The sequence below is a fragment of the Chionomys nivalis genome, chromosome 9 (genome assembly GCF_950005125.1).
Source record: "Chionomys nivalis chromosome 9, mChiNiv1.1, whole genome shotgun sequence".
NCBI lineage: Eukaryota > Metazoa > Chordata > Mammalia > Rodentia > Cricetidae > Chionomys > Chionomys nivalis.
This window is the reverse complement of record NC_080094.1, coordinates 76,779,354-76,799,472: the sequence shown is the minus strand read 5'-3', so window position 1 is coordinate 76,799,472 and position 20,119 is coordinate 76,779,354. Positions and strand designations below refer to the sequence as shown.

The 20,119-nt window shown below is 37.6% G+C and overlaps 1 protein-coding gene across 11 annotated transcripts in view; it reads left to right on the top strand.

Moving 5' to 3' along the window:
- Window positions 1–18,612, top strand: part of Lrrc4c (leucine rich repeat containing 4C) — a 1,388,491-nt gene extending 1,369,879 nt beyond the window's left edge. For all 11 annotated transcript variants that reach the window (XM_057780295.1, XM_057780297.1, XM_057780292.1 and 8 more), the window contains one exon: window positions 15,753–18,612. In XM_057780295.1, the coding sequence (XP_057636278.1) occupies window positions 15,795–17,717 (1,923 nt within the window). In that variant the 5' untranslated portion in view covers window positions 15,753–15,794 and the 3' untranslated portion in view covers window positions 17,718–18,612. The remainder of the gene's footprint in view (window positions 1–15,752) is intronic.
- The last annotated feature ends 1,507 nt before the right edge of the window (window positions 18,613–20,119 follow it).

The following is a 20,119-nucleotide window of genomic DNA, read 5'->3' as shown; positions in this document are numbered from 1 at the left end:
CCTGGTCATCAAGGCAATGTCAGATGTGGCATTCCTCTTGTGACATGGATCTCAAGTTGGATCAGTCATTGGTTGGCCAATGGGTTAGTGGGGCAGACACTAAGTGGGGACAGTTCTGGGACAGGCAAGGCTACCTGCAGTTCTGGGGCTGCCCTGCCCTTTAGTCCATTGTGATGCCTCCGCTAGAGTTGGGGGCTGGGATAAGGTGACAGGTAATGGGTAGGCAGGTTGTGGGTGGACTGAGCAAACACTAAGAAAGTGGGAGCAGTCTGTTGGCAACTAGCTTCCCTGGAGTTCTGGTGGGCAGTGTGACCTCCTTTAGAACTGGGGCCTTCTAACAGGGAGGTGGTCCTGGATATGGTGACAAGGATAAGAGGGTTTTGTGGGTAGGTTCAGAGGGCACTGAGGGGAGGGTTGGTGGTCTTCTGGTGGATGTTTAACCTGGCGTTCTTTCGTTCTTTTTGTTTTGTTTTTTGTTTTTTGAGACAGGGTTTCTCTGTAGCTTTGGAGTCTGTCCTGGATCTAGCTCTTGTAGACCAAGCTGGCCTTGAACTCACAGAGATCCGACTACCTCTGCCTCCCGAGTGCTGGGATTAAAAGTGTGCACCACCACTGCCTGGCTTAACCTGGCATTCTTTTTGCAACTTGAGCAAGGCATTTGGTGGAGCTGGGGTACATTGTTTTCAATCACCTATTTAAATTCATTTTCCATTTCATTTATTCACAGTCTTCATTTATGTTTTACTTATTTTTCTTTCTTTTTTTTTTTTTTTTTTTTTTTTTGGTTTTTCGAGACAGGGTTTCTCTGTGGTTTTGGAGCCTGTCCTGGAACTAGCTCTGTAGACCAGGCTGGTCTCGAACTCACAGAGATCCACCTGCCTCTGCCTCCCAAGTGCTGGGATTAAAGGCGTGTGCCACCACCGCCCGGCTACTTATTTTTCTTAAAGGAATTATTAGAAGTCACCATTCAGTCTATTCTTTACCATTTTCACTGGTAAAGTCAATAAATTGTGCCACTTTGATTCACGACAGTTTTATTAACCAATTTTATTAATCAAGTCTTATAAACTACTTTATCCACATGGCTCTCAACAGAGGATTAAAAGTGTGATACTCAATAATTCAGTTTAACAAATATTTACTAGATGCTTAGATAGAATCCAGTTCTACTCTTTAAGAAGCTTGTGAATAAATAGGATGGCCACCTGGACAAACATTGACATTCATAAATAGATTTAACGAATTTAAGCTTGACTTTACTGACAATTAAGGGAAGGATGGATTAGTAAAACTGATGAGGGAATAAAAATAGTTATTGCAAATTGGTTCTGGTTGGGCATAATTTAATAGACTAATCAGAGTGAGAAATCCAAAGCCAAAAAAACAAAACAAAATATCTAAAAATGAAAAGTTGGAGGGTATGTTTAGACTGAACGGACAGTGCCACTGGCAGTGTGCAGTATTCCTAGCAGACGAGTCTTGGGCCATAATACGACACAGTAGCACTGAGTACCTTACATGCTATGCTAAGCCATTGATTATCACAGGGATAATTTTGGACCCCTCCCCCCCACAGAAATTGTCTGCAAGTACTGGAAGACACTGTAGTTTTGATGATTGATACTGGCATCTAATGGGTGCGTGTAGTAAAGGTCTAAAGAAGTACTCCTCAGGTAGATGTATTTGTACACTGGTTGTCTAGTTCCTTATCTGATGTTAAGTTACTTTTATCAAAAATGCTACTGTGGACAATTACTATGCTGAAATATGAAAAGAAAATAGCAATTTTAGAAATAAGGAGAAACATGCATTTATCATTTGGTGTCCTGTGAACCTGAAGAAAAACAAAGAAGCATAGGAATTGCAGGGTATTGAGGCCCCAGATGTTACTGTATAAGCACAAAGAATGCTGCTTGCATTATACGAAGCAGACTTGTTTCTGAGAGCTGAAGTATTCTGACTGCCTAACCAGAAAGAATGAAACACGGAGAAGAATTTGGAACTTGACGCTCTAAGGTCCTCCTTCCACTTTGACTAAGCATTTTGCTAAACAAAGAGTTGTTATAAGAATACAAACACAGTCCTGGGCGTCGCAAAACCTTCCACATAATTTGAGAAACAGCTTAGTCATTTATATTTCATTTTTTTCATAAATAATCAATCTCAAAAAGTGGAGATGATCAAAAGGATTCACACACAGCCAGAAGCCTCATGCCCGGTATGTGCATTCCACTTGCATCATAAGAAAGTAAGCAAACAGAGAAACCAAAAGCAAATTACTTTTGTATTTTGTTTTGTCAAGAGATGATGATTCTAGGTGTCTTTTGGGACTGAGATGAGTTTGACTTTTTCTCGCTAAGAAAGAGTTGAAGCTGTGACTGCCCTCTTGGCCAGCTCATCTGTTCTAGTATTTCTCTTCATTATTGTGGTATCTCACAGGAACCATATTCTTTCATGGATTTTAAGAAAAATGGTATTCATGGGTCTATGAAGCACATTATGTGATGATTAAGGGGCCATGCCCTTTAAAGGGCACTTACAGAAGCCCTGACTTACCGGCTGTATAATTTCTTGTTCTCTGATTTTAAAAAGCAAAAGTTTGAAAGGAAAGAAAAGAACTATGGCTGGAGCCAGTGCAGTGAACATCTCTCCCCAGTTCTGAAGTGTAGGCAGCTGTCTTGTGAAGCAAACCATGGAAACAATCTGCTTCCTGAAAGTAGGAAATTTTGAGGCAGCCATGTTATTTTAGGTACAAACAGCAGAGGGCATTGTTTGGTCATACATCAAACAGGGCTGCTAAGGCTAATAACAAATAAAATGTGAAAAAGGGAAATCTCTAATTTCTCCACCCACAACGCATGCAAGAAAGAGCAAGCAGATGGTGAAACGGCCTCAACTCACTGTATTAAGGCTTCTGTGAAAGTAACTGCAAACCATTTAAACAGCAACACAGAAATGGATCAATTTCCTGCTGCAGGAATGGGACTCTACTGTGTGTTAAGGATCTGTCAGAAAGTTCAACATCACAGTGGTCTCCCCAGATAGTGGGATTACATCCTTAAGTATCTTCACCCTCCTGGGTCAGCTGACCCATTCATTCCTGCATACACATCTTAATAAATATTTGATCAGTAGAATTTCAGGGAAATGTTACTGTGTTAACAGGGTCTGTCTCTACAATGAAAATTAACATTTGACTAGGTGTGACAGACAGTAAGAGAAACACTTGTAAATACAAGAACATAACTAACAAAGAAATTGAATTCTGTTTTTGTCGTGGAATGACTAGGCATAGTAAGTAACCTACAATGCCTTTCTTAGTACGCAAAATTGAAAGTAAATTTCTATATGACACTATAAATACACAAATCCAAGTTTATATGTTGTGAGCAGAGGGAACCCTATTGCAAAGGTAAAAGGACATACCAAGTTGAACCATTTAAAAAATGAAGAATAGTCAGTGATATTTGTTAGAAGAAGGCCGTTTGTTGGTTCCCGGCCACCCAGCTAGCTTAGACCCAAAATAATCACACAGAAACTGTATAATTAAATCATTGCTTAGCCCATTAGCTCTAGCTTTTTATTGGCTAACTCTTATATTAATTTAACCCATTTTTATTAATTTGTATATTACCATGTGGCTGTGACTTACTGGGTAAATCTTGCAGCATCTATCTCCAGAGGCTTCATGGCTTCTCTCTGACTCCACCCTCTTTTTCCCAGCATATAACCTACCTTTCCCCAAGTTCTGTCTGCCCTTACCATAGGCTCAAAGCAGTTCTTTACTCATTAACAAACAAAAGCAACATGTAGACAGAAGTACCTCCCACACAGTATATTGAAGAAATAAAGAGGATTCAGATAAACCAAAAGATTCAAAGAACACTAATTAGAAACAAAAACAGTTTGCATTATATTCCAAGAATATGGAGTCGAAAAAGAATTTCAAGTGAAGAATGACTGAAATATATTTATATCTTTAAATTTCAGTAAACATGTTTCATGAAGGATTAGATATGGTAAGAAAAAAGGAGATAACCTAATAAAATATTTCAGGGGGTACAAATTAGAAATGAAAATGACAACGATACAGAAAGAAATACTAAGTTATGTTTAGGATCAGAGCTGGCAAAATAAAGCCAGGCTGCATGTGAATACAGAAAAAATTTCACTAAAGGGAAAATAGGTTTTTGTATTGAACATCTTGGTATATGGTACCAGCATTGATTGAGGGACAGAGACAGTTTTCAGTTATCCTACACTCTTTAATTCATGCAGTCATCACAGTGTTTACTTACTGGGTTTTATCATGCCACTTAGGAAAATGTAGCTTGCAGAAGGCCATTTCAATAAAGATTGAATGAAATAATAACAGTAAACTAACCCTCTAACAGAAGATACTTTATTTTTTTCTTTTCTTTATTTTTTTCTGTGTCATTTATTAAATTTATTAGTTTTTTTTTTAAAATACCAATCCAAGTCCACTCTCTCCCCTCCTCCCATTCCCTCCACACACCCTCCCACCCCACCCCATCTTATCCTCAGAGAGAGTAAGGTACATTGCCTTATGGAAGGTCCAAGGCCCTCCCTACTATATCTAGACTGAGTGAGGTAAACATCCCAAAAGGATAGGATTCCAAAAAGCCAGTACATACAGCAGGGATAAATCCTGATGCCACTGCCAGTGGCCCCTCAGTCTGCCCCAGTCATGCAATTGTCAACCACATTCAGAGGGACTAATGTGGTCCTGTGCTTGTTCCTTCCCAGTTTGGCAGGAGTTGGTGAGCTCTCATTAGTTTTAAATCTGACTTTTCAGCCAGCTTACAAACCACAATCCCAAAGAATGTAGACGACAGTTCAGCCACTAAGAGAGACTTACACAGATCTAATCTACATGGGAAATAGAAAATAGAAAAAGACAAAATCTCCTGAGTAAATTGGGAGCATGGGGACCTTGGGGGAGGTCTGAAGCGGGGAGGGGAGAGGCAGGGAGGGGAGCAGAGAAAAATGTAGAGCTCAATAAATATCAAAAAATGTAAAAAAGTCTGACTTTTCAAACACTGAATCTGCTGAAAGAAGCTAAAAATTCTTCCTCATATACGTTAATATTTTTCCATGTTGCCAAAGAACAGAGGCTAAAATTTTACTTACTTCTCCGTTCACACCATTCCCATGTAAATGTGAGCGGTAGAGGTGATTTGCCCTGATTTCAGGATGATCATTTCCACACTAGAACAGTTCCCCTTTTGTGGAATTCATATTTTAAGTTCTTTGAGATTTTTGCTAGTGTGAGTTGATCTGAAACTTTGTAACTCAGTAGTCAGACAATCAAACTGAAGTTCAGCCCTGTAGGATTTTAAAGGAATGTGTAGTGTATGGATTACTGAGATCACTTTTTTTCATTTATCCAGTCTTTCTCCTTCAATTTCTTTTCACCACAAAGGCAGAAGCCTTCTAAAGTAATGCTCTCATAATCTCCCTCTGTTCTTGAAAGTCTCAAGGTTTTTCTCAAATATATTTATTGAAGCAGTTCTGTCAGGTGTGCAACAACCCTCAATGGACCAAGCTACCCATTCAAATTATCTCTTCTATTGTAAGAGTCCTCTCTACTTTCACTGTCAGCTTTCTTAATTTTCATTCTCTCTATTATGAATAATCTCATTTTTATCTCCTCCACAACTATACTGCCTCAGTAGTAGTTTCTATTTTCTTAAAGACATAGTTGATTCTCAAATTATCTTCTGAAAACTGTAAGATTAGTCACGCCTACATCAACTTTGTAATATGACTTAGAGCATTTAAGTATTTTCTACATCAAATTGCTATAATGCATATATGCACAATTTTATGTTCTATATGTGAATTGATAGTACATTTTACAGCTATAACAAGATTCAAAAACCCAGAAATCCTTGACAATTTAGAAATTTTGTTTCTTTATAATAATCCTCATTTTATTTCTCAGATCTCTGTCAGTTGCTATCACATGGATTTTCTTCTTTTTTTAAAAAAAACAGCATTCTCGAACTCACAGAGATCCACCTGCCTCTGCCTCTGGAGTACTGGGATTAAAGGCGTGGTGAGTTCAAGGCCAAGGCCAGCTTGGTCTACAAGAGCTAGTTCCAGGACAGGAATCAAAAAGCTACCAGAAAAACCCTGTCTTGAAAAAAAAAAAAAAACAGCATTCTCTTTATTTCATTTTTACTCAATTAATCATATTCTAATTCCATTTCTAAGCACGATACAGACCGTCTCAAATTATAAGCCAAGTCTTCTTAAAGTTACAAGTGTGGAGACAGATTTTTTTTTCTCATGAAACAAACCTTCTAAAATTTAAAGATCATTTTAGAAACATTTGCAAAGACACTGTGTTTAAAGAAGCAGTTGTCTGTTGACTTGACAGGTCAAGTCCCTGGACTGCAGCCATTTATATGCTGTAGTGTTTTAACTACATTTACATAGAGGGTCATTCAGGGGCTTATTTATATATAAAAAGATCCTTAAAATTTTGCAGGTTTATGTATTTCTGCACACAGTAGAGGAAAAGCTCAACATATTTGCAAGGCTGGATTTCAAAATGGGGAAAAAAGAAGAATGATATTAGGAAATACTGATAAAAGTAAATTTGATTTGAAAAGGTGAGCTCCCTTTGCTAATACTGTGATTTAATTTGTGCCATTTTTTTCATCTAGCAGTTTTTAACTACAAAGAGAGGTTGAGAAATGATTTTTCAGTAGATATTCATCTTGTCCTGGTGGGAATAAACTTAAGTAATTTTCTTACAACCAATTCAGGGTAATTGATTAATTTTCTGAGGAAGATTCAAGATTCATAGTGTTATCAAAAATTTGAATTTTTTAACTTCTTTTCTCTTTTCTTTGGTATTATCCTAAAATGAAACAAGTTTGAGAGAGTGTAGGAGAGAGAGAGAAAGAGACAGAGACAGAGACAGAGAGAAAGGGAGAGGGGGCTTAATTGCAAATAACCTGGAGGTGGGGGCATAAAAACTCCCCATAGTCAAGTATCAAGAGTTTGTTAGGATTAAAAAATGTCTACAGAAGAACCATTTGATATGTTAAATAATTCAGCTGTTTATCACAACATCTAAGAAATAAGTTCTTTGCATTATTTTTTTCTTTTTTGGAATATCAGCTTCAACTTGAGACTGGCTTCCCTTTGAACAGGATGGCTGCAACCTCAGGTGTCTTGTCTTCTCAGAGTAATCCTGAAACAGAATACAGAATTCCATATCCAGCTCCAGTTTCACATTTTGATTATTTATGAAAGGAAAATATTTTATAATCTACTAAGCTGAAGATTCCTTGTATTTACTGGGTAACTTTGGTCCCATGTCCAGAATTAACTTGTCTTTAACAACAGAAGCCATTCTTCCAATGTCGCTAACAGTTTACAGCTTATATGTTGGCCTGCCAGTCTTCCTATGTACTGTGCAAACTAGAAAATTTTTGAATTCTTAACTGTTTAGGTTGAGGTAGGAAGAATAATATTTCAAAAGTAGTGACAATTGCATGAAAAATCTGTGACCATAAATAGTTTGACAGGAGCACAGTTATAACCACTGGGTGTCAGGCAGCTCATGACTGGTACAGTGGCAGATTTCAGTAGCTAAAATATTTAGTGTGCAGTAATTTTCAGAAAAGTTTGCCTAGCCCTAGCTTAAACAGAAATCTATTTACCTATAAACACAGGATTATTGTTATTGGGAAAGGTAGATTCTTTAGAACTTAATTGTTTTTCAAGAAAAGTAAAGAATTTTGGAATGTGTGGAGAAAACGTGGTATAATGGATTTTAGATGATGTTAAATTACAATGTAAAAAATAGCATACTTTTTGATATAACAAAAACACTCTTAAAATAACTCTGTCTCTGTCTATTCAAATATCTAAGTTTATTCCTCACTATGATAAAGGTGAAAAGCTCCTCAAAACCATTTAAGAATGTCAATGAGTATAGTGGTAAAGATCTGTTCATACTTTCATACTTTATTCAAACTGGAGAATTAGACTTGAGGGTGATTTTTCAGTGGGAACTAGGTCATAAAAATGTAAGTGGATGAACATAGCATGGTGTTGCAAGAGACTTTATTAATCTCAGTGTACAGATGTCTGTAGAAGCATTCCAGGGAAAAGTTAATGCATCTAGGTTGGAGAATTACAAGGTAGAATGTTTCCCTAGCATGCAAGAAAACCTGGGTTCTATCACCAGTATCTCATAAACCTGGCATATTGGTGCTTACTTGTGTTAGAATTAGAGAGGTAAAGACAGAAGGATGAGAAGTCCTAGGTAATTATGGTAAAGGTTTAGAGATTAGAGAAGTAATTGAAGTAATTAAGGATTAGAGAATTTTAAATTACCCTGGGTTGCATGAGATGGTCTCAAACAAGTAAACAAGCAACAAACAAAAAGAATAAATTACTGGAATCTCCTGTAAGACCCAATGAAAATATTTTTTTTTCTGATAAGATAGTCATAGAAGAGAAATGAGCTGCTGTAAAGACAGTGAATGAACATTGAGAGAAAAACTATTAGGTGGATGTACTGATAAGTCGTTAAATGTTGGATCAATAGCCTGTCCATTTACTTGAACTATATAAGTAGATTCTCCTCTAGCCACAAATTTTTGTCCATAACAACAGTGCCAAATATCAGTTCTTTCTCTTGGAGTTTGACAATTCCCATACCATTTGTGCCACTATTACACCACTAGGCATGTTTCGTCAGGGTAGTTGATATTTTAACTCATGGGGTTCACAGTTAGTTGAGACCGGTGATACATTTTCCTCTTTGGTAGTATGCACAACACCTTCCAACACTAGTACCAGTTTGATTTCTTCACATTTTATGACTTAATTACAAGGTATCTTCAGCAGTACAGTTTTATCATCAAGTTTTAGGATAGAACCAAAAGAAATGACAACAGCATTAATGTTTGGTGATCAATAAGACCCTATGGGCAAAAAATCCAAAATAAGTAACCCATTCTTGGTCCTAGAGTGTTGATTTGCTAGTCCCTGGTATCTAATAGGTGCATTGCACCCCTGTTAAGTAACAAGTCTATTTAATTTGAAATAATTTTAAAATATTTGAAAATGAAGACATAGATATCTTCGTGAGCTTCTTCAGCAGCAGGTTTCCATATGTGTGAGCCACTATCATACTCTACCTTGCTCTCCCATCACCACTCTGTTTAATTATTCTTACCTGTCATTATTCTTCTATTATAACCTTTCAATCTATCTTCCCTCTCTTGAATGTACCTTATCTGTAACCTCTTAATAGTTTCTTGATATACATTTCTAATTCAAAACTAGCATCCAAAGATGAAATACATATTTTTTTTCTTTCTGAATCTGGCCTTTCTCACAAAAAACCCCAACTATTTTCAGATACATCTATTAACAGTAAATTTCATAATTTTAATTTTAACATAAAAATAATGTTGCACTTTATGAATGTATTATTTCTATTTCCCATTCATCAGTGGATGGCCATCTAAATTGTTTCACTTCATAGTTATTGCAACTACTGCAGCAATGAACACAAATGCACAAGAATCTCAACAAGAGACTATAAATTTCGTTGGGTATATTTCTAAGCTAAAACTTTGGGCACAGATATGTTATGTATAAGATCTATTTCTATCTTTTGATGAACCTCCACACTAATTTCCACTCTAGCTGTTCCAATTTTTACTCTTATAAGCAGTGGATAAGTGTTTCCTTTTCTCCATAGTCATGGCAGTATATTCTAACTTTAAAAACAATTTTCTGTCCATTTTCAATGGGCAAGATGAAGTCTCAAAGTAGTTTTGATTTTCATTTCTTTGATGGCTAAGCATGTTAAACATTTTAAATATATATTTATTAGTAAATTTGATTTTATCTTTGAGAACTCTTTGTTTAGTTCCTTGTCCCAATTTTTAATTGGCTTTATTTTCTGTGTTCAGTTTTCTACATCCTTCTTTATTTCTCTTCTACTTTTGTATCCTGTCCCACACCCATCAAGCAGTTCATGTTATTGAATATTCTAGGATGTGTGACCTTCCATTTGGCTATGGTAGAATTACCAGGGACTACACTCAGAAAAAAACTGACCCTTCTTATCCAGCAGGTAACAATTTGCAATAGCTCTTTGGCTAGGGGTTAAAACTTTATGTTTAACTCTTTTCTCCATGGTGGGATTTGGTATGGTTTGGGCTTTCACAGTTCTTATGCTTTCCATCACAACCAGCTATGTTCATATGTGTAGCTGCCTTGCTGTGGTCAGACATCCCTGCTTATATTTACTCATGCACTACCTATGACTCTTGGACTCTTTACTCCTTATGTTCCACAATGTTGCCCAAGCACTTGGAAGGTAGGTTCAGTATGTATCTTCCATTTAGACCTAGACAATCTGTATACTCTTATTCTCTATAATTTGTCCAGTTCTGCACCTCTGTGTTGATCATCTATTGCAAACATAGCTTCTCTGATGAGGGTTGAGAGATGCCTTAATTGATAGGTATAGTGATGTCTTTAGGAGTTGATTTAATATTAATAAATGTCAATTTAGCAGGAAAAACGGGGTAGGTTTTCTCTCTAGTGTATATTTTCTGTCTAGCTATACATTCTTGTAAATAATAGTGATAGGTATGTTGTAGAACAGACTTACATCTTATTTGCAGCTGGTTAGTTTCTTCCATGACTTCCATACCACAAGTGTACCAATTGGGCATGCTCAAGAAGGGGGAAGTGTTTGAAGGTTTTGTTTAAATTTAATGAAAGTGATAATTCTTAGTTTGACCCAGAGTATTGTTTAGTTTGTTTTTGTGACAGATACCCTACAGAAGCAATCTGGAGAGGAACAATTTATTTTTGCTCAAGGTTTCATAGCACGGAGGGATCCTTGGTATAAATATTGGGAATGATCTTGACTATGATGGCAAGAACCTAAGGATGCTTTCTCATAACTCTGAGGATGATGAGTGGTCCATTTTCTACTTTCCAAAGTCCAACAACATCTCCAAACAGTGACAACAGCTGGAATCCAAATATATGTGCCTGTAGTGTACATTCCCATGCAGACATTATCACTCCATATGTAACATCTGTAAGCACATACTTGTTTTCATTTTGATGGGGCAATGAGACCTATCCAGTTTACTCCCCGGCTTCACTAAAGAGTCAGGACCTTTTGTTTAAAGGGAAGGTTCTGTGATTGTTCTTGTATGTGGAGGACAACAAAGCAAGAAAGGTGTGCAAATAAAAAGGGAATTTTTAGTTATGTATTCTAAAGGAAAAGGGGAGTCTTTCTGGGAATTGTTGGAGTCTGTCATGAGACAGAAAGGGTAAGACAAAAATATGTGTAGTGGTATTTCATTTGTATTTTACTAAATAAAGCTTGCCTGAAGTTCAGAGAGTAGAACAGCTGCACTGATTAGCCTTACAGACCAGGCAGTGGTAACACACACCTTTAATCCCAGGAGACACACTAGTTTGCCATAGAAATTGGGCAATAGTGGTGCATGCATTTAATCCCAGCACTAGAGAGAAGTATAAGATGGGAGGAGACAGCTCTCAGCTCTCACACAGTCTCCTTCTGAGATTCTTGGAGGCAGGGTCACCATTTTGGACTGAGGTAGGGGTAAGAGTCAGTGACTTTTTTTTTTTTTTTTTTTTTTTTTTTTTTTTGCTTTTCTGTCCTTCAAGATGAATCCCACATTCTGTCTCTGGGTTTTTTATTACAAATATGGGTGTGGTCTAGAAGTGTATAATTTTAGTCTTTTGTGCAGATTATGGTTCAAGAGCTGTCCTCTGATGCTTGTTACCAGCTCTTAAAGTGAGTAAAGTTAAATTGTGTTGGTCTGAGTGTTTATATAAGGGCCCTGCCTTAGTCAGTGTTTCGTTACTTTGTAAAATACCCAAGACAACAGCTAATAACAATATATTATTTTGAATTATCATTTAGGGCATGGCTTTGGCTCCATTGCTGTGATGGTGTGATGAGGCAGAACACTATGGCTGCTGTATGTTAAATAGCTAAATTTCAACAAAGACACTGAGCATGAAGCTATCAAGACAGAGCATTAAAAGGCACAATTACTGTATTATAAAATATTAACGAATATATGCAATGATCCCTAATAAGATATTACATATTTTCAGAATTAGCAACAGCATTATATTTAATGCTTAACTATGCTAGTCCGTGTTAGCAAGAGGCACATGGAAGGCTGTCAGATGGGATACCTCTCCTCATTGGGTCTACAGAAACAGAACAAATACAAACAAACAAACAAACCCAGAACAAGTATCTTGTCCAAGGTGGTGTAAAAACTCAACTCAAAACTTTAGTTGCCCTAATAATGGAAGTAAAACAGTGTACCTGAGGATTCTAGGAAATGAAACATGAACTCACAGTGCTTTGTCAAGTTTCTTTGTCATGCTGGGGAGAACAAAACAAGCACTTAGACCTGAAAGCAGCGTAGGCCTTTATTTATTTATTTAAAAAACGACAGTGACTTTTCTCATTTTGCATACCAATTCCCCTTTCCACTTCCCTCCTTTCCTCCTGCTCTGTCCACCTTCTCCCTCATCCCACCCCCCAATCTAGTCCTTAGAGAGAGTAAGGCTTCCCATGGGGAGTCAACAAATTCTAGAACATTGCTTTGAGACAGAACCAAGGCCCTTCCCACTATATCTAGTGGTATTAGCGAGGTATTCCTCCAAAAAGAAGGGTTCAAAAATTTCAATACAAGCAGTAGCAATAAATCCTAGCCTCACTACCAGTTGCCCCACCGTCATTCAGAGGGCCTAGTTTGGCCCTATGCTGGTTCCCATACTATCAGGCCAGAATTGTTGGGCTCCCATAAGCTCAGGTCAGCTGTTTCAGAGCGTATCTCCTTCATGAGAAAGGGAGGGTGGAGGACAACTTGAGGGAACAGATGGTCGAGATGGGGGGAAACAGAAATGGAGAGCAAAGAAAAAGATATTTTCATTGAGGGAGCTGTTATGGGGCTAGCAAGAAAACTGGCACTAGAGAAATTCCCAGAAATTCACAAAAAATGACCTAAGTTAAGACCCCAAGAAAGAGACAAGAAGTTTCCCTAACTGGCCTTGCCATGTAGTCAGATTGATGATTATCTTAAATATTACCATAGACCCTTCATCCGACAACCGGTGGAAGCTGAGGCAGAGCACTGGACTGAGTTCCCAAAGTCCACTTGAAGAGTAGGAGAATTAAAATTATGTTCAAAGAGGCAGCCTAGGCTTTTGACAGGATCTTGTTGAGAACAGGAGGGAGACCCTTAATATGCTTAATAGGCTAATGACAGTTGGGGTTGCTAGGAGCACACTTGTACTTGGGAAGGCCACATTTCTGTCTTCTGTGTCCTATGATAATGTTGCTGGTAACATATGCTAATTTACACTGGGGATCTCACGACCAAGGGCAGTGGTGAAGCCAGCCCTTTTTCCCATCCTCTGGTGGTAAGTATGGAGCTGATAGATGGGAGTCTGGACTTGTCTTTGTTCCTGGCTCCTTTCCAAGGCTCACTGGGGACAATATATCATCCTAATTGTACTTTTGCTTTGACATTCTTGCAAAGCTCTTTGTTCCCTTATATTAGTTCATTCCTTAAAACAAAGCAAAGAATTGAATTTTTCATAAAATAAGTATGTTGTCTATAAGATGAATTGAGGACAGCTAATATTGACATAGTTCTCTTGATTTCTCCCTCATCTTCAAGTCTTTAATTCTCCTTCAACAGAGGAAGCCTGGTGCACCCTGGATATACTGACTCTTGTCATGTACCTCTGGTCTTAGCTCAAGCTGATCTCTCTATCCTTCTTTATTTTGTTCATCATCTAGTAGCAACCTGGAAAATATGACATTCTTCTTTAAAATCCTTCAGTGTTTTCCCAGCACTATGCTATTCTGTCATTGGGGTCTGGTGCCAATATCTTGTCTCATAGTGATGAACATAGGTTATTGTACAGATATGTTCCCCTGATTATTTACCATTTAAATTACATTCTCCCAGGGACAAAGGTTACATTCCTCATCTTTATATTTCTAGTACTTTAGTAAGATGTCTAGCTTAGAAGTTCCAAAAATAGAAACATTGATAATAATATAAACATCAAACATTTACTCATTTTTCACAACAAGATAGGTTTACTTTAAATATTTATTTGCATTAACTTTTATCCTCACAACCTTAAGGAATGAGTGATGTTGCTATTTCTGTTTTACCAGTGAAGAGAAGAAACTGGACCACAGAAAATATGAATATCTTGCTCAGTGTTGTAACTAACCTTGTCCAGTTTTAGAATGTTGTGAACCTCTCACTCCCTCCATTCTTTCTTTCTAAAAGGTTCATAGAAGCAACATGGTAACAAGAGAGATTGGGATATATTATACACAGACACTTTGGCACATGATCAGCCAGTTAAATTGATAAATTATGCTTAGAAGTTACTGCTGGAAATAATGCAGGAAATAACTTATTTTATTTTCCCAATTGTACAAAATCCATAACAATAAGGACACAAGTCATTATCCCATTAACACCCATTTTTTTCTGTATATAACACTTGATGCTTATAAATGTGACTTAGCAGGTGACCCATCTACTACCCATCCGACTATTATACTGAGTAACTGAGTTACATATATAAATCTCTATGGAAACTCATGCTTAGATAAATTAATTGTGAAACATATTACCTGCTAACTTTTGCTCTATACTACCATGCTCATAAGGTGTTTCTACTGTGGGACCAATCTGATGAGCTCTGAGTCTTGGTTTTGCACTTTAACCATATGGCTTCTTGTATGCTTCTTCTCTTATGGTTCTTACTCTTCAAAGGGGAGAGAATAGTGTCCAAGTCAGAGGAGTCTCTTAATCACTGAGAAGATATTAGGGATTGACACGTGAATGAACGATGGACAGTTGTAAACCAGATGACACTTTGACATTTCTGGTTAAAGATCAGTTGGCATCAATTAAAATTTTTTAATAATTTTTAACAAGACATCACACATTTACTTTTTTGCTAGATGCCAGAAACTAGTCATTCCCGGATAACTTGATTTATGAATTCTATAGCTTGCTACAGAGGAAGGATTTCATAGATAGGCTCCTTCTTACTGATTTTGCATGAGAAGTTTTAGTTGGCTGGGTTTAGTGACTGAATCTTATTTTCTGTACATTTCTCATCTAAGATGGACACTGAAGAAGAGGATGAAATTCATGACATACACCTCTATGCATTGGCTTCTATGCAATTGGCAGTTGTTAAGCACTACGTTGGGACTCTCCGTCTCAATATTCCATTTCTTTTTGATTAACCATCTGATTGTATACAAACGGTGACTGAATGGTAATTTGGTCTACAGAAATAATTCTCTGTGAATATTGGCAACATACCCCACCAAGAGTTATTAAATTTGTTTGCCACAAAAGCTATTAAATTAATTAAATAAAAGTTAATGCAGATAAAGAACTTAAAATATTACCTAGCACACTGTGAAAACTTTAAGCATTGTTATTATCATGACTGTTTCTAATTTTGGTGATTCTCAGCCAGACATCTTGCTTAGTACTGGGAATATAAAGATGAGGAATGCAATTAGTTAAGTTTAATGTTAATTTTACCAATATTGGCCTTAGCTCCTACAAATATGTTACTAGTAGTACTCTAGGAAGATATTTGAAGAAGTAATACTTTTTTGTCTTGTTTTTCAGACTGTTTGAACTCCAGAAGGACCAACACCAGATAAATTATGAATGTTGAACAAGATGACCTTACATCCACAGCAGATAATGATAGGTCCTAGGTTTAACAGGGCCCTATTTGACCCCCTGCTTGTGGTGCTGTTGGCTCTTCAACTTCTTGTGGTGGCTGGTCTGGTCCGAGCTCAAACCTGCCCTTCAGTGTGCTCCTGCAGCAACCAGTTCAGCAAGGTGATTTGTGTTCGCAAGAACCTTCGTGAGGTTCCTGATGGCATCTCCACCAACACAAGGCTGCTGAACCTCCATGAGAACCAAATCCAGATCATCAAAGTGAACAGCTTCAAGCACTTAAGGCACTTGGAAATCCTCCAGTTGAGCAGGAATCATATTCGAACCATTGAAATTGGGGCCTTCAATGGTTTGGCGAACCTCAACACTCTGGAACTCTTTGACAATCGTCTTACTACCATCCCGAATGGAGCTTTTGTGTATCTGTCTAAACTGAAGGAGCTCTGGTTGCGCAACAACCCCATTGAAAGCATCCCTTCCTATGCTTTTAATAGAATCCCTTCTTTGCGCCGCCTAGATTTGGGGGAATTAAAAAGGCTTTCTTACATCTCAGAAGGTGCCTTTGAAGGTCTGTCCAACTTGAGGTATTTGAACCTTGCCATGTGCAACCTCCGTGAAATCCCTAACCTCACGCCGCTCATCAAACTGGACGAACTAGATCTTTCTGGGAACCATTTGTCTGCAATCAGACCTGGCTCTTTTCAGGGGTTGATGCACCTTCAAAAACTGTGGATGATACAGTCTCAGATTCAAGTGATTGAACGCAATGCCTTTGATAACCTCCAGTCATTAGTGGAGATCAACCTGGCACACAACAATCTAACATTACTGCCTCATGACCTCTTCACGCCCTTGCATCATCTAGAGAGGATACACCTTCATCACAACCCATGGAATTGTAACTGTGATATCCTGTGGCTTAGCTGGTGGATACGAGACATGGCTCCCTCGAACACAGCTTGTTGTGCCAGGTGTAACACTCCCCCCAATCTGAAAGGGAGATATATCGGAGAGCTGGACCAGAATTATTTCACATGCTATGCTCCGGTGATTGTGGAACCCCCAGCAGACCTCAATGTCACTGAAGGCATGGCAGCTGAGCTAAAATGTCGGGCGTCTACATCCCTGACTTCCGTGTCTTGGATTACTCCAAATGGAACAGTCATGACCCATGGGGCATACAAAGTGCGGATAGCTGTGCTTAGTGATGGCACGTTAAATTTCACAAATGTAACTGTGCAAGACACAGGCATGTACACATGTATGGTGAGTAATTCTGTTGGCAACACTACTGCTTCTGCCACCTTGAATGTTACTGCGGCAACCACTACTCCTTTCTCTTACTTTTCAACTGTAACAGTAGAGACTATGGAACCTTCTCAGGATGAGGCCCGAACCACAGATAACAATGTGGGTCCAACCCCAGTGATCGATTGGGAGACTACTAACGCAACCACATCTCTTACGCCACAGAGCACAAGGTCAACAGAGAAAACATTCACCATCCCAGTGACTGACATCAACAGTGGAATCCCAGGAATTGATGAGGTCATGAAAACAACCAAAATCATTATTGGGTGTTTTGTGGCCATCACACTCATGGCTGCTGTGATGCTGGTCATTTTCTACAAGATGAGGAAGCAGCACCATCGGCAAAACCACCATGCTCCAACAAGGACTGTTGAAATCATTAACGTGGATGATGAGCTCACTGGGGATACACCTATGGAAAGTCACCTGCCCATGCCTGCAATTGAGCATGAGCATCTAAACCACTATAACTCTTACAAATCTCCCTTCAACCACACAACAACAGTAAACACAATAAATTCAATACACAGTTCAGTGCATGAACCGTTATTGATCCGAATGAACTCTAAAGACAATGTACAAGAGACTCAAATATAAAACATTTACAGTTACAGAAAACAAACAATCAAAAAAGACAGTTTATTAAAAAAAATGACACAAATGACTGGGCTAAATCTACTGTTTCAAAAAAGTGTCTTTACAAAAAAAACAAAAAAGAAAAGAAATTTATTTATTAAAAATTCTATTGTGATCTAAAGCAGACAAAATTATGTGTATTCCTCAGAACCTGTTTTTGCTGCACTTACTATTTTCCCACACCTCCTCCCTCCCTTCCCTGATTGCCATATTTTTCATAGATCTCAATTCTCTAAAGAACTGGTCTAGGAAATTTTGTAAGAATTCTGTTACACTTTGAGATTTTTATGGTGAATTCTAGTGGTGAGATCCAGTCTATTTTGTCTCTTTTTCGCTCTAATTTTTTTTTCATTTTTTTCCTTTTTCCTTCATGCCCTTCTGAAGTAGTCCAATGGGGAATGCAATATTAGAAATAGATTTTTAAGAAAGAATGAGGAAAATGCAAGATCTTATATTTTTCATGCATTGATCTGTTCTGTATTTATGAGGAGGACATTCTGTGGAGAAAGAAAAAAAGTAAGCAAACAACAGATTAATTTACATATGAACATCTATAAAACCCATGACTTTAAAAAAAAAACTCTAGAACCAGAATTTGTAGTTCAAAAACTTAAAATAAGATTATAAATAAAATATTGTTGGTTTTTCTGTACCTGGACATAGCTCATTTGTAGCCTGGTTCAAATATGAGAAACCTAAAGGTAATTAGATTCCTTATTTTCTAAGAAACACTTTAGCCAAAGCATCATTTTCTACATGTCTCTGCTGTTTTATTCGACTTAAGTTGTCTATCAGAATTCAAGGATGCTATGATACAATCAGATTCTTTCCTTCTCAATAGGATGCCCCTTGCAAAATTTTCAGGTGAAAAGATATCAGTTTATAAACAAAATGTGTTTCAAGTAGGGAGAAAATACCACTATATTGGCCTTTTTCTAATAAGAATCCCACAGACAAGGTGAAATATTGCCACAAAAATGGAACCATACTAATGTTCCTATAGTTAAGAAAATAATTTTGGGTTCTGAGTGTTAGCAAATTTAGTTCAATTCAATGAAGACTATCAAATAATTAAAATGGACTAAATGGTCACTTGGGTAATGTGGATACAAAAATAACAAGGCCTGGTTCCTGCCCTTGTATCATTCCTAAGGATTATTCTCAGTGTATTCCTAGGCACTAGCACTAACTTTTGATATTTGGGGAGAAGACAGTGTCCTGAGATCACAAACTCATAAAATATCTAATTATTATTATTACAGAAGCTTCCTGGTTTCATGGTTTCTGACATTTTTATGGTAGAGATAACTTTTGCTCTAGAATGCAGATTGCCAGGGTTAAAAGGTATGAAAATGGCATCTTAGGTATGCAAGAAACGTGGGTCCATACAAAGAGATGAGAAGAGTGTGGCAATGGTAATTTACTAAGACTTCCTTTAAAGGAGCTGTGGAAATTTTAGTTCAGAGGACATATATTAACTTTCAAGAGAGAGAGAGAGAGAGAGAGAAACCCATGACTGTGATTGTTAGCATGCTCCTGATATTTCAAAATTCTATGTATATGACCTTTATCTTTATCTCTGCAGAGCAATATACAGACAGACAGGCAGATAGGCAGGCACACACCCACACCCACATGCACACATATGTACAAACGCACATGTGCACACACACACAGTCACACATCTTTTTATTACTGGCCTTGAAACCTGCCCTCTCTACCAAAGTGAGAAGACAAGGATTGACTAAACAGAAGAAAACATATCTCCTAATGGAAGTACAGCTTGCAGACTCACATTTAATTCTACAGTCTAGACCTCACGCCAGGTTTTGTGATCTCCAGGTGTGAAAAACCAATCTTTTCTGGCACTGTAGGTTAGAAAAATGGAGGAAGCAGTAGCAAATAAATGCAACTACACAACAGCCTTTCTTGTATTCTGCAATCCCATCCTCTTTGGCTTTTTCTCCTGTACCTTCTGCTTCCCTTTGGTGCAAACAGTATGCACATGCTTTTACTGTTCAGTAGACACAGGAAAAGAGAAAGTGTGCAGTGACAGTCATTTGTTGATTTACTGTGCATTGAATATACTTAATGTCTTATTTTCCAACAGCGGGTAAATTTGGTATTTTATGTGGGAGTACATACATACACACAGAGATGCATACTCACACACATACATACACTTTTGACTGTCAAATTGTATCTGGTACGAAGAAAAGTGTTACAAGTGAGTAGGGAAATGGGTCTTGCCATCTCTACATGACAACTATTTCTGGTTTATGCTTACCAACTTCTTTCTACTTACCCTCTTTCCTCTTTAGCTTATGATTATTATAAGGTTACACCTAAAATGTTCTGACAAT